The following is a 15,589-nucleotide window of genomic DNA, read 5'->3' on the forward strand; positions in this document are numbered from 1 at the left end:
GAGATACAGAGATGAGTAGGACAAAATTCTGTCCTCAAGGAGCTCCCAATCTAGCAGGGAAGCAGTCGTGTGTACAATGTGACAGGTATTCCAGGAGAAGGAGCTGAGAGTGGAGACCAACCAGCTACACATAGGGCTATTAAGAGGTCAGGAAGGTGGTATTTGAGCTTGGCCTCATTCAGTCAGTCAGTATTAATTGAATACCTACTGCACATCAGGTATTCTGTTGGGTTCCAGGGATGTAATAGTGACCTAGGAATTTACCAGGCAGAATATGCCAGGCAAAGGGATCAGCATTTGCGAAGTCAAGAAGGTGTTCACTTATTTAAACATTTCTTTTGGTTGTTGGGTTTTTATTGTGTTTGAAGCAAAGATGGTAGGCACTGGGGATACAGAGATAAACCACACTGACACTGTCCCTGACTTCAAGAAGCTTGTAGTCAACTGGGATATACTGACAAGTAAACTAGCATTCCGACATAATGTGATTAATGGCTGTAATAGGCACAGGGCACTAGGGAAGCACATAAACAAAGACACTAAGCTCAGTAAGGGTGTGGGGAGGTACTGTGTTCAGAGCAGGATTTTTTTTAAATATTGAGGCTGTTGTGATGCCTGAGCTGAGTCTTCAAGGGCAAAAAATTAGAAGCCAGGCGGATGTAGGGGAGAAGGATAAGGAAAAGGGTGCTGAACATGTGAAGGTGGGAAGGCATGAGAGAATAACAATTGTGACAAAACTTGTCAGGAGTTTGGTATAGCTGCGGCAGAAAGTTTGCTTGGGCCAGTGGCAGGAGATGAGGCTGGAAACTTAGATGAGGCCAGATCCTTAAGGACCTTGTGTACTGCACTAAAGTGTTTGGACTTTATCCTGAAGGCAGTAGGGAGCCAGAAAAGATCATTAACCAGGGAAGTGACACAATCAGATTTTTCTTTGACAAAAATAACTCTGGCCACAGTGTGGAGGATTAAATCCAAGGGGTGAGACTAGAGGCAGGAAGACTGGCTGGAAGGCTGGTGCAGTCAGCCAGCGCGGTGATAATGAGGGCAGTGACAGAGGAAACAGGAAGGGGGGAGGCGCAAAGGGAGGGTTTATGAAGTAAAATTATCAGGGAGAGGAAGACAGAACAATCAAAATTGACACTAAGGTTGCCAGTTTGAAAAAACGATGATAGGAATACAGGAGGAAGAGTACGTTTCAGGGAGTGATGATGAGTTCATTGTTAGCCACGGGGTTTTCGGGGTACCTGAGAGATAGATGTCTAGGGAATTATCAACGTTTGGAATGCAGTAGTGTCTGGGCATAAACTAGAATGGTGTGTGAAAATAACAGTTCTTAATTCAAAAAATATTTATTGAGTGCCTATATGTGTTATACTAGAGGAGGTTCCTGAGGTTACAAAGATGAGTAAGACGGTCTCTGCCCCCCAAGAGTCCCATCTCGTCGGGAAAGCAGAGGTAGAAGCAAACAATGATGAGGCAATGTGGAAACACAGCAATAGAGGTTCTGCGCAGGATGTTGTTATAGGGACACTGCCAAGAAGCACTTCACCTGAGGGAGAAGAGGGAAGGCCTTCTAAATTAAGTGCTGTTATCTCAGTTAAATCTTGAAGAAATAAGAGTTAACCATGTTTTAAAAAAAAAGGAGAGGGAAGGACATTCCAGGCAAAGGGGACAACAAAAGCAAAGTCAGGGAGGCAGGAACAAAAACATGGTGTATGCATTTCAGTATTGGTAGAGTACAGAATACAAAGGTGAAATTAGAGTGTGTAAGGGCTGGGTCATGGAAGGCTTTATGCACCATGTTCACATAGTTTGGACTATAGACAAGGAAGAGCCCCTGAAGGTTTCAAGGAAAATGACACGGTCAGAGCTGCATCATTCTGATGGTTGTGTTTCCCTCTCCTAGAATACAAGCTCGATGAAGACAAAGAACATCTAGTAGACACTCATAGATATTTGTTGAATGAGGGAATTAGCATAGGGGGCCGACGTGAGGGGCCAAGACTAAAGGCAGGGAAATTATGGCAATAATCCAGAGTGTAAATAATGAAGGCCTGACCTCAGATTGGCAGTGGGAGGTGCAAAGAAGGTGCTGGAGTCAAGAACTATGTACCAAGCTTTGGTCTGGCTAGACAGTGATACCTGCATGATTTTATTCTCCTTTCAATTTACCATACTGACATTCTGCTATGTCCTGGATACTGCTAGATCTCAGGGACACAAAGAAAAGTAAGATCTGTGCCATGCTTTTAGGAAGCTCCTGGTTTCGTGGATTAGACAGACCAATCTAGGAAAGATAGATACAGTATAATGTATATATTATGTATTGGTTCTACAATAGAGTTCTGAACTGGTGGGGGCACCATGTAGAAATGACTAATCCACATGGGGAAAGCTTCATGGTAGTGACATTTAAGCTGGTTGTCAGACGTAGAAGGAATTGCCAGGCGGAGCAGGGGAGTATGGCATTCTGGGGTGAAGAATCATGTGCAGGTACATGGAATTGTGAAAGGCTTGGTCAGATTCCAAGACCAGTGAGAAGCTGGGTGTGGCTGTGTACAGGGACGGCAAAAAGCTTTTATGTCATGTGCTGACTCCATTTGATTGATAGTAGCTACCAATCAAAGATATCCCCATCTACCCAGGCAAAAGCTAGAAACATGGGCCTCCATCATCTCTACATCCTACTCAATTCTACCTCCAAAATGGTTTTTGACTCCAACCCCTTCTTTGTACCTCCCACTGCCAATCTCATGCCAGGCCTTCATAAAAGGCTGTGCTAGGAAAGATTCTGAAGCCGTCTCTGAGCTTAATGGGAAAGAGTAATGTGATCAATTAGCAATGTCTGCCATGGGTATAAAAGTAAGGACTGGCAGTATGCAGTCACATCCCTGGGCATAGAGTATGAGGTCAGGAATGGCAGGAACTGGTGCATTAGAGTCCAGTTTTGAGAATGTTGAGATTGAAGTACTTATGGGCTGAAGGTGTCCAGTCGATAAGCAGATTGAGAGCTCAGAAGATAGGTCAGTGACAAAGATGTAGATTTTTGAAATTATCTATGTATACATCAGAAGTAGATAAACTTTTTCTGTAATGGTCCAGATAGTAAATATTTTCGACTTTGCGGGTCATAAGGTCTCTATCCATACATGTTTAACTTTGCTCTTGTCGCCTCAGAGCTGCCATACATAGTATTTAATGAATGGGTATGGCTGTGTTCCAATAAAACTTTACTAACAAAAACACATTAGGCTGGATTTGGCCTGTGGGCCATAGTTTGACAACCTCTAATGTTGACAGGACATAGCATATACCATCATGGGATGTAATAAAGTATACTTGGCACCAGACAAGACTTGAGTTTGGTCCCAGCAGCTCTCTACCTACTAACTTTGTGACTTTGGACAAGCCAGTTAAAATTTTCTTGACTCTGTTTCCTCTTCTGTAAGATGGAGCTTCATGCTAGTGTCTGCCTTACATGCCTCCTGTGAGGAATAGCTGAGCTCTTCCATATAAGCAGTAATTACAGTACCTAGAATTCAATAAATGTTTGCAATTATTACTATCACTATTACTATTGGGATTATTCATGTTGTTAGAGATTTTAATTAAGATCATAGGAATGCATGAGATCACGGGGGGAAAGTGGGTAGAACAGAAGAGAAGAGGGTATCAACATTTAAGGGGCAAACAGAGGGGGAGAAACCAGAGAAAGAACTGGCAACATTGTAGGAGAGGACCCAGAAAGAAGTATAGTTGACCCTTGAACAACATGGAGGTTAGGGGCACTCACCCCTTGCACCGTCAAATATCTGCATATAATGGGTTGTGGGGGGGGGTTTTTTGGTACATTTGACACACAATGTTACATTAGCTTCAGGTGTTGCATATAACTTTTGACTTCCCCAAAACTTTGCTAATAGCCAGCTGTTGACCAGAAGCCTTACTGATAATACAGTCGATTAACACATATTTTGTGTGTTGTTTGCATTTTATACTGTATTCTTACAATAAAATAAGCTAGAGAAAAAATGTTACTAAGAAAATCATAAGGAAGAGAAAATGTATAATCTATACTATGTTTATTTTAAAAATATGTATATAAGTGGATGCACACAGTTCAAACCCATACTGTTCAAGGGTCAACTGTGATGTATAGGAATCTAAGGAAGGAAACTGTTTTAAGGAAAGGGCAAAAAGCAAAAGTCTTCCACATGAGAAAAATGGGAAAAGGCCATGAAAAGGCAGTTATCAAAAGACATACAAATGGGCAATAAACATTTGTTATAAAAAGATGTTCATTTTCACTGATAACCAAGGACATGAACAAAGAATCATGTGTTTTTGTTGCTTATCTGTGAGATTGGCAAAGATCTAAAAGATTAACACAATGTTACCAAGGCTGTGGGGAAACAGGCACTCTCTTGTACTTACTGGTGGGAATGTAAATTTTTGGGGACTTTACAGAGGAGAGTTGAGCAATATGTATCAAAATGAAAAATAAACATATTTTATGAGTCAGCAGTGTTCTGAGAATTTACCCCAAAGGAGATAGAAAATTATACAAATGCTTTTTAAAAATACATGTAACGATGTTGGTCTCAGCATCATGATAGCAAAAACAACCTAAAATGCTCAACAATAAAATAGTCATGGTAGATACACACAATGGAATACTATACAGCCATTAAAAATTATGACATAGCTCTATACTTAATTGACATGGAAAGATATCCATGGCACATTATGGAAGGTTATAAAGCAGCAATGTATTTTTTCCATTAAATAAGACTTTGCTCCTAAGAAACAGTGTTTTTGGTTTTTTTCTTGGTAGTGAGGTTTCAGGTCATTGCACTTTTTGTTAAAGTTTGAGTAGTTGAATATATTTTACTGAACATGTGTCATTTTATAGAAACAGTAACAAGTAATATGCTGGCAACCCAGATCTCTGAAAAAATAAAGCCCTAAACTTGTAGTATTTGCTAATTTTGATGATATAAATACTCTCAAGGGCTTGTGAAATTCCTGAATATTTAATAATCAGCACTCACTAGCTGGCTTTGACACACCGCTGGCACTGAGCCACCCAGGCACCCCAAAAGGAAGTGCCTTTAAAATTATCCATATTGTACCAGGCCTCATCTATAACTCCCCTTCTCTCTCTCTGTCTCTCTCTCTCTCTACTGCCTTTACGTTCTCATCATTCATTTGCTCCTCAGTTTGCTCTTCTGACACCACTGAAAATATACCAGTAATCACCTGATTGCCAAATCCAACAGACCCTTCTCGGTCCTCAACATACTCAACTTCATTGTTACTAATAATACAATTTGCCCTCTTGTGCTAGGCTTTCTTCTCTTATCCCAAGCAAGAACAAACAAGGTTCATGGCTTACCATGGCCTGCCTAAGACAAGCTGAAAAAGAACGTAAAACTGTGGGAGAGGAAGACGTGGATTGGAGACGGGTCAGGTTATATGTGTTAGTGGCCACATTTTATCTGTCTTGGTAATTTTAGGGCTTAACCAGTGGGTGGAACCCAGCAGGCACACACAAATGTGGCTCACTCTCTGTGACATCTGGGGCAAGACACTTCATCTTTCTGAGCCTCAGTGTCCCCATGTATACAATGAGAGTCATAATAATACCAACCCTAAGGGTTGTTTCAAGAATATCCATGTGCCTGTATATTGTGACCTTTAAAGATTATTCAAACATAAGAAGTAAAAAGGTTTATAATGTTATCTTTGTTTGGTATTTCTTCCCAACCTCCCTAAATTAAACTTCCCTTGACCTTATCTCCCTCAAGCTACTATTTCTTTCCTTCCATTTTCCATAAAATTGCCTGCTTCCTCCATTTCTTTCTTTCCCATTTACTCCGCAACTGTCTGTTCCACTGGAACTCCTTTTACCAGGTTCACGAAAGACAAGTAATTTCTAATCTTCATCTTACTTGACCGGCATTTGATACTGGTAAATGTACCTCGATTCTTTCTTTTGTTTTAAACAGTTATCGCCAGGGGGCGCCTGGGTGTCTCAGTCAGTTAAGCGTCTGACTCTTGATTTCGGCTCAGGTCATGATCTCAGGGTTGTGGAATTGAGCCCTGCATTGGGCTCCATGCTGGGCATGGAGCCTACTTAAAATAAAACAAAGAAGAAGAAGAAGCACTTTAAAAAAAAAAAAAAAGATTTTATTTATTTATTTGAGAGAGAACATAAGCGGGGGGAGGGACTGAGGGAGAGGCAGACTCCCTGCTGATCAGGGAGCCCAACTCAGGGCTCGATCCCAGGACCCTGAGATCATGACCTGAGCTGAAGGCAGATACTTAACAGGCTGAGCCACCCGGGCACCCCTCTTTTTAATGCTCAAATTATCCCAGATTTGGCCAATGAGATCTCCTCCAAGCCAGCGCCTATGTATTTTTTTACATGACCCCATCACTTCTTTAATGTACCTTTGCTTTCTGGTGAACAAAATTTCCCCAGTTCACATTGAACTGTCCCCACTCCAGCCCTGGAATCAGCCATTTCTCTTCAAAGCCCTGGTTCCTATTGGTAGGAAACAGTATTTCATTACCACAGTCTAGGCACTAGGTATGCTCATTGCTACTGATGCATGCTGCTGTTAGACTTTTTCTGTTGACTGAGCTAGGAAATAATGTACTTTTTTGAAATTGTGAAACTATTAATGGAAATGGATTATAGCAATAACAATAATCATAATAATCCATTAGTCCATAGTGATATTCAGTAGAGAGAGAAGGGGAAAAAAGGGAGAAAGATCTTTTTTTCTAGCAGAATACTAGCTAATAAATATAAAAGGAAGATAGAATAGAAAATCACTATTTTACAACTCCCAGTATAATAGATTTTGACATGATTATCAAATGGATGCTAAAACCATTGAGTAAAAAGCTCTTGGGGAACAGGATATTCACACAGTCTCAAATTATCACCCCACAGGTTCCTTGCTCAATTACTAAGGGGAAATGTCCATTTACGATGGGAAAATCTAGCAGTCACTAGGTTAAACAAGTGATTAAACCCAGCATTGTCAATACCAGGACAACCTGACATTGTGCCTCCTGATGTAATAAGAAGTACAGAGCATCATTTATGAAGTATTCTTGCCAAAGATGTTTAACCTGAATCTAAATATGAAAATAACAGTTAGACAAGCCTAGACTGTGAGACTTCCACCAAGTTAACTGGCCTGGACTCTTCAAAAAGCCACTATCATGAAATACAAAAGAAGGTAAAGGAATTGTTCTAGATTGAAAAAGAACCATGAGCTCTAGCAATCAAATACAATGTGCCAACCTTGAATGGATTCTGAATTGGGGGGTGGAGGATCATAAAGAGCTATGAAAGACATTTTTGGAATAACTGGGTAAATTTGAATTTATACTATATTATTAGATGACATTATTAAATTAATACTGATTTCTTAGATGTGACAATGTGGAAGACTTCTTTTTCTTAGGAGATGCATGGTGAAGTATTTAGGAGTGAAGTGTCCTCATATTTGTAGCTTACTTTCAAATGACTCAGCAGAGTGTGTGTGTGTGTGTGTGTGTGTGTGTCTGGAGAGAACAAATAATGGGAAATTAGTAACCGTTTGTGAATCTAAGTGTAAGATGACTGACTACTTGTTGTACTATTCTTCTAACTCTTCTGTAGGCTTGAAAGTTTTCACAATCAAAGTTAGAAAAACACTTCTTTTTAAAGCCTTTAAAAATATATGGCGAGATTCAACAAGTGATACTGGGGCAATTGGATATACACATGCAAAAAGATAAAATTAGACCCTTATTTCATACAGTACACAAAAGTTATCTAAAAATGGATAAGAGGCCTAAGTGTAAGAGCTAAAACTATAAAACTTACAAAAGAAAATGTAGAAGAAAACTGTTAAGACCTTGGTAAAGCAATGATTTCTTGGGTACAACAACAAAAGCATGATCCATAAAACAACAAAAAAATTGACAAACTGGACTTCATAGAAATTAAAAACTTTTGTACTTCAAGAGACATCATTATGAAGATAAAAAGACAACTCATAAACTGGGAGAAAATATTTGCAAATTACATATCTGATAAAGGACTTGTATCCAGAATATACAACTCTTAAAATTCAATAACAACAACACAGACAACCCAATTTAACAATGGGAAGGGATTTGAATAGACATTTCACCAAAGAAAATATATGAATAGTTAATAAGCATGTGAGAACATGCTCAATATCGTTAATCATAGGGAAATGCAAATTAGAACCACAATGAGATACCACTACACACCCACTAGAATGGCTGTAATAAAAAAGATAGACAGTATATGTTGGCAAAGATGTCGAGAAACAGGAACCTTTATATGTTTCTGGTGGGAATGTAGAGTGGTACAGACACTTTGGAGAACAGTTTAGGGGGAGGGAGTTAAGATGGTGGAGAAGTAGGGGGACCCTAAGCTTTCCTTGTCCCTATAACACAGCCATATTGAGGTCAGATCACTTGGAACACCCAGGAAATTGATCTGAGGACTAGGAGAAGGATCTCCACGGTTGGAGGGAGACAGCAGGGCAGGTGCAAGGCTTATTTTAACAGACACTTTGGAGAACAGTTTAACAGTTTCTTAATAAGTTAAACATAAATTTATCATACATACCACCAATTCCACTCCCAATTGAAATGAAAACATATGTCTACACAAAGACTTGCACATAAGTGTTCATAGCTTGTCTATTCTGCTCTATTCTGTTTGGTTATTCATAATAACCAGAAAGTGAGAACAACTCAAATTTCCATCAACTAGTGTATGGATAAAAAAATGTAGTATGTCCATATAATAGAATACTATTCAAGGATTTTAAAAGGAATGAAATACTGATACATGTGACAAATTGAATGAGCCTCAAAAATATTATGGTCAGCAATCGTGCTCATAGGTATTTAGCCAATTGAGTTGAAAACTGATGTCCACACAAAAACCTGCACACAAATGTTTATAGCAGCTTTTTTTTTTCATAATGGCCAAGATTTAGAAGCAACCAAGATGTCCATCAATGGTAAATGGATAAGTAAACTGTTATATCTATACAATGGAATATTATTCAGCAATAAAAAAAATGATCTATCCTGTATTGTAGGATTGAAATTAGCTAAGAGGTTAGAACTTAAATATTCTCACCAAAAAAAAGATAAATATGTGAGATGATAGATGTGTTAATTAGATGGAGGCTCTCCTTTCACAATGTGTATGTGTATCCAATCACCACAATGTCCACTTTAAATATCTTACAATTTTGTATGTCAGTTACACCTCAGTAAAGCTGAAATTTTAAAAATTGAGCTATCGAGCCACAAAAAGAAATGGAGAAATTTTAAATGCATATTGTTAAGTGAAAGAAGCCAACCTGAAAAGACTACATACTGTATGACTTCAACTATCTGACATTCTGAAAAAGGCAAAACTATAGAGAGAGTAAAAAAAAAAAATTAGTGATTACCAGGGGGTTGGAGAGGAGGGGAGGAATACTTAGGCAGAGCACAGGGGATTTTTAGGGCAGTGAAACTATTCTGTATGATTCTGTAATTGTGACTACATGACATCATATATTTGTCAAAACTCATACAACACTAAGAGTGAACCCTAATGTAAGCTATGGACTTTAATAATAATATATCAGTATTGCAACAAATGTACCAGGCTAATGCAAGATGTTAATAGGGGAAACTATATGTGGGGGAGAGGGTATATGGAAACTCTCTGTTCTATCTGTTCAGTTTTTCTGTAAATCTAAAACTGTCCTAGAAAGCTCTATTAATTTAAAAAATTATCTTAAGTAGGGGCGCTTGGGTGACTCAATCAGTTGAGCATCCAACTCTTGGTTTCAGCTCAGGTCATGATCTCAGGGTTGTGAGATTGAACCCCACATCAGGCTCCGTGCTCAGCAGGGAGTCTGTTGGAAATTTTCTCTCTCTCCCTCTTCCCCTCCCCCGGCTCATGCATTCTCCCTCTCTCTCTCTCTCAAAATAAATAAATCTTTAAAAAAAGAAAAAATATGCTAAGTAAAAGAAGCCAGATAGAAAAGACCACATAAGGTATAATTCCATTTATATGAAATGTTCAGAAAGACAAATCTATACAGACAGTAGGTTAGTAGTTTCCTGGCTCTGGGGGTAAGAATAGGGATTAACTGTAACAGGTATGAGGACTCTTACTGGAGGGATAAAAATGTTCTAAAACTAAATTATGGTGATGGCTGCCTAACTCAGTAAATTTATTAAAAATCATTGAATTGTATACTTAATATGGATAAATTTTATGGTATCTAAATCATATCTTAATAAAGCCGCAAAAAAATTCCTTTGATCCCACCTTTAAAAATTGTCTGTTACACATTAGTTCCTTGTAACTGTGAATCATATAAATAATGTGTAGTGGGATCCCGTGTTCGTTGATCAGAAAACTTAATATTGTTAAGATGGCAACACTGCCAAGTTGATCTACAGATTCAACACACTCCCTACAAAATCCTAGCTGGCTTTTTGTAGAAATTGACAAGCTGATCCTAAAATACATATGGAAATGCAGGGGACCTACAGAAAGCCAAAACAATCTTGAGAAAGAACAAAGTTGGAGGACTCACACTGTAATCAAGACAGTGTGGTGCTGGCATAAGGTTAGACATATAGATCAATGGAATAGAATTGAGAGTCCAGAAATAAACCCTCACATGTATGGTCAATTGATTTTTGACAAAGGTACTAAGACAATTCAATAGGGAAAGAATAGTCTTTTCAACAAATGGTGCTGGGACAACCGGATCCACATGCAAAAGAATGAATTTGGACCTCTACTTCCTACCATACATAACAGTTTAAAATAGATCATAGACCTAAATGTAAGAGCTAAAATTATAAAACTCTTAGAAGAAAGCATTGGAGTAAATCATCATAACCTTGGCTTTGGCAAAGCCTTCTTAGATGTATCACCAAAAGCACAAGCAACAAAAGAAAAAAATAGATTGGACCTCATCAAGATTAAGTCCTCCAGGGCTTCAAAGAACACCATCAAGAAAGTGAAAAGACAGCCAATAGAATGAGAGAAAACATTTCCAAATCATACACAGGCATACCTTGGAGGTATTGCAGGTTCTGTTCTAGACCACTGCAGTAATGCAAATATCACAATAAAGGGAGTCAAGTGAATTTTTTTGGTTTCCCAGTGCATATAAAAATGTATGTTTATACTGTAGTCTTCCAAGTTTGCAATAACAAATTATGTCTAAAAAAATGTATATATTTAATTTAAAAACACTTTATTGCTAAAAAATTCTAACCATCATCTGAGCTTTCAGTGAGTCATACTCTTTTTTGCCAGTGGAGGGTTTTGCCTCAGTGTCGATGGCTGCCAACCGATTGGGGTGGTGGCTGCTGAAGGTTGGGGTGGCCGTGGCAGTTTCTTAAAAGAAGACAATGATGAAGTTTGCCACACAATATGGGCTCTTCCTTTCAACGATTTCTCTAGCACATGAGGCTGTTTGATAGCATTTTACCCACAGTAGAACTTGTTTCAAAATTAGAGTCAATCCTGTCAAACCCTGCCGCTGCTTTATCAACTAAGTTGATGTAATATTCTAAATCTTTTGTTGCCATTTCAACAGTCTACACAGCATCTTCACCAGGAGTAGATTCCATCGCAAGGAACCACTTTCTATGCTCATCCATAAGAAGCAATTCCTTGTCCATAAGTTTTATCACGAGATTGTGGCAATTCAGTCGCATCTTCAGGCTCCACTTCTAATTCTAGTTCTCTCGCTGTTTCCACCATAAACCTTCAATTTGTTTTTAAAAAAGTCATTATCTGTGGAGCACAGTAAAGTGCAATAAAACGGATGTGCCTGTATCTGTTCAGAGGTTTGTGTCCAGAATATATAAAGAACTCTTCCAACTCAGCAATAAAAAGACAAATAGCCCAGTTAAAATATGGGCAAAGGACTTGAATAGATCCTTATACCAAGAAGATGTACAAATGGCCAATGAGCACATGGAAAGATGTTCAACATCATTGGTCATTAGGGAAGCGCAGAGCAAAACTACAGTAAGATACCACTTCACACCCACCAGGATGGCTAGAATCAACTAGACAGATGATGCCAAATGCACGTGAGGACAGGCGAAATTATAACCCTCACACACTGCTAGTGGGAATGTAAAATGGTATAGCCACTTTGGAAAACAATCTGGAGGTTCCTCAGAAGCAAACCATATAACTGCAGATGCACACCATTATCCATTTGATGTTCTTAGGAAGAGCAAGAAGGCCATTGTGGCCGGAGCAAAGTCAGTAATGAGGACAGGGGCAGGAGAGGACAGAGGAATTGATAAGGGCCATGTCATGCAAGGCCTTGTGGACCATGGTAGGACTTTGGATTTTATTGTGAATGCAATGGAATTATGATCAGGAGCTCTTGGGTCTTAGTGAGATTGTAGTATCCATTGTAAGGAGTGAGAAAGAGACAGCTATAGGGAAGTAAATTATTACTGAGCAGCCTTGAAGACCCACCTGTGATTGGGAACCATAAATGTGTAATGGGGTACCCCTGCAGTTACATGGTTTGTTCCAATAGCACTTGACCATCCTAGCTTTGGGAACAGAAAAAACAGGTGGCCAGACTGACTTAAGGTTGGGATTTGAGGTTCAGATGCCAGGAGGAAACTGGCTGGTAAACTAACTCATAAGCAAGTACTAAGGTAGGTTCTTAACAGAGAAAAATCACATTTTCAGGAGTCTTTGAAAAAGGAAGTACTGTATTTCTGCCATCTTTCGCTGCTTTGCTGTAAGCAATTTAGAAGCAATTAATTTAGTGAAAGAAGCATTGAGAGGAGACTTAAATATGAGCCTCAGCTCTCCCAGTGACTGTGACACCAAGGATAAATTCTCAAAGCTGACAGCTGTGAGAAGGCTAAAGAAATTATCTTTCTGGCTGCTTGTTAAATCATGCCAAGAAATTAGCTTTATGCCATAAAACAAAACTCTTCAACCTCTCTTGGCAACAATTCTTCCAAATTTCCTCTGTGCTACCAAATTTCTCCCAATGCAGTTCAGCTCATTTTCCTTGTGCCAGGGATGACCTGTACAACATCCCTTCATGGAATAAACGATAGTTTAAATCAGATCCTACCCCTCCTCTGCTCACAACCCTCCAAAGGCTTCCTATCTCACTAAGGATAAAGGCCACACTCTTTGTGACGGCCCCTGTGATTTGGTCCCATCAGAACTCATCTTGTACTGCTCTCCTTCATTAACTGTGTTCCAGCCACACTGGCCTTTCAGCTTCTCAAATAGGCCAAGGAAGTTCTTTCCTGCCTCAGAGCTTTTGCAATGCTGTTCTCTCTGCCTGGAAGACTTCTCCATCTCAGTATGGGTGAGTTTCTTTTCACTTTTCAGGTCTTTGTCTAAATATCACCTACTCAGAGAATCTTTCCTGACCAACCTATCTGAAGTAACGCTCACACACACCCTGTTACTCTCTATCACATTACTGTGTGTTATTTTTGTGATGTCACTTGTCACAGGATGTTGTTTTCTTGTTTGTTTTTGTATTTTTCACCTGCTTCCACATAGCCTGCCCCACACACACACACACACACTGTGAAGTCCTTGAGAATAGGCTTATCTGTATGATCTGTTCATCTTTATTCCCAGAGTATATATAGAACAGAGTGAGTGCTCAGTACAAATTTATATGTTGAGGGAGGAAGGAAGGGATAGACCTCTTTTGTTACCTGTGCCCAATAAGTAATCATTAAGATTATTTCTCAAACCCTTAGTTATTTGTATTGTCCTCTACTGGACTCTTCCATAGTGGAATAAAATCCTGATTTCCTGACTGATCTTGAATATTAGAGAGAGGATTATCATATTATAGACTTTCAGAGTCAGGAAGAACCAGAAGTCATCTATTCTAATCTCTCTCTCCATGTAGAGACCTTTCTGCAGTATCTATCCCAGGATTCCTTAAGATGTCTCAGTGGCAACTACAGGAAGTAAAGGGGTAGCTAAGTATATAGGGTTCTGGAACCCCCGCCCCCAAGTGTCCACTCACGCTTTAACCAGAGCAGTGTTGATTTTGTTTGTTTTCTATATTGGGATTCCACATAAAAATTCATTTAAAAAAAAAAAAACAGTCTGCTGCTCAAGAGAACTTTAAAAACTACAGATCTGGGGCGCCTGGCTGGCTCAGTCAGTAGAGCATGTGACCCTTGATCTCCGGGTCATGAATTCAAGCCCCACATTTGGCATAGAGCTGACTTAAAAAAAAAAAAAAAAAAAGAGCTACAGATCTAACCTATGCCTGAACATGCATATCTTGATATTCCTTCATGCCATTGTTACATCTCTGTCTTCAATATTTAAAGATGACACAATGGACAGCAATCGCTATCTGTGCATGTGTTTGTCACTACAGAGACAAACGTACCACCAGATGGTTCTTTCTACATTTAAAGCCTGTCCATTGGTTTGAAGCACTAGGTTTTTATTTCGTAGCATCAAGATGGTCTGTGCAGTCTCCCGGGAGTCTATCGCTGTGCTGCGGTACTGAGAACCACTTCAAATATGACCTTACAGCTATCTTCCACTCTCCTTGTTTGTCTCACATCGGTTCTTTGTTTCAGTATTAAATTTCACCCTAGTGATATCTACCCACTTTGCCAATTGATTCAAGTCATTTCAATTTTAAGTGTGTCTACCAAACAAAACTGCCACATCTAACTTTATTTTTTGGATATATTTAATGCAAAGCTCCCTATTTTATCACACATTAAAAAAACAAACAAACAAACTAATGACATGTCTCTAGATCCAGAATCAGCTTCTACCTAAATCCATGCTTTGTTTCTCTATTTGTTTGTTTGTTCTTCGGGGCGGCGGGGGAGAAGGAGGGGAGCAATGCGTCATGGATCCTTAAAATTTCCTGATTTGGGTACTGATCAGGCCCAGTGTTTTTCTAGTTTATCACATTTGAATTTGTAAATGTATAATCTGAACATTATTTTTCGTTTATTCAAGGTAAAAAATATGAATCCTATTCTCCATTCTTTAGACATTTCATCATTCCTATAAATTCTTTAAAATTAAAAAAAAAATGTTTTCTTCAGAGCCTGCCATGTGCTAAGCACTGTGCTAGGTGTTGAAGGTATAAAGATGAGTAAGAGATACAGTCCTTGCTCTCAAAGAGTTTATAAAGTCTAGTGGACGAGACAGGTACAGGAAGTAATCATGTGCAAGCCAGTCTGATAAGTACTGTGGTAGAGGTTTAAATAAACTGCTGGAGTACAAAAAAGGAATCAACTTTCTTTGCCTGCAAAAGGAAGGTGGAACTTCAGGGCCGTCTTCACAGCCAGATCTTAAAGGATGGGTAAGAGGTTGGCAGAGGAGATGGAAGTCATTCAACATCCAAGACTACATACGCGCAAAGCCCCAGAGACTTAGAGAATATACTGTGTTTGGGATAGGGAGAAAAGTTTAATGTGGTTAAATTCTAAGTACTTGAGGGGAATGGTGAGATAAGAGACTTGAGGAAGT

General features: G+C 39.1%; 1 protein-coding gene across 7 annotated transcripts in view; it reads left to right on the forward strand.

Moving 5' to 3' along the window:
* The window catches only part of HDAC8 (histone deacetylase 8), a 214,312-nt gene that overhangs the window by 31,839 nt on the left and 166,884 nt on the right, over positions 1-15,589 (forward strand). For 6 of the 7 annotated variants that reach the window (XM_081808656.1, XM_081808663.1, XM_081808658.1 and 3 more), the window contains exon 5: positions 13,320-13,427. The exons of the other annotated variant lie outside the window; for it this stretch is intronic. In XM_081808656.1, coding sequence (XP_081664782.1) covers positions 13,320-13,427 — 108 coding nt within the window. The remainder of the gene's footprint in view (positions 1-13,319; positions 13,428-15,589) is intronic. 7 annotated transcript variants of the gene reach the window in all.

Source organism: Leptonychotes weddellii, chromosome X (genome assembly GCF_054177405.1).
Source record: "Leptonychotes weddellii isolate Sample4059 chromosome X, ASM5417740v2, whole genome shotgun sequence".
Taxonomy (NCBI): Eukaryota; Metazoa; Chordata; class Mammalia; order Carnivora; family Phocidae; genus Leptonychotes; species Leptonychotes weddellii.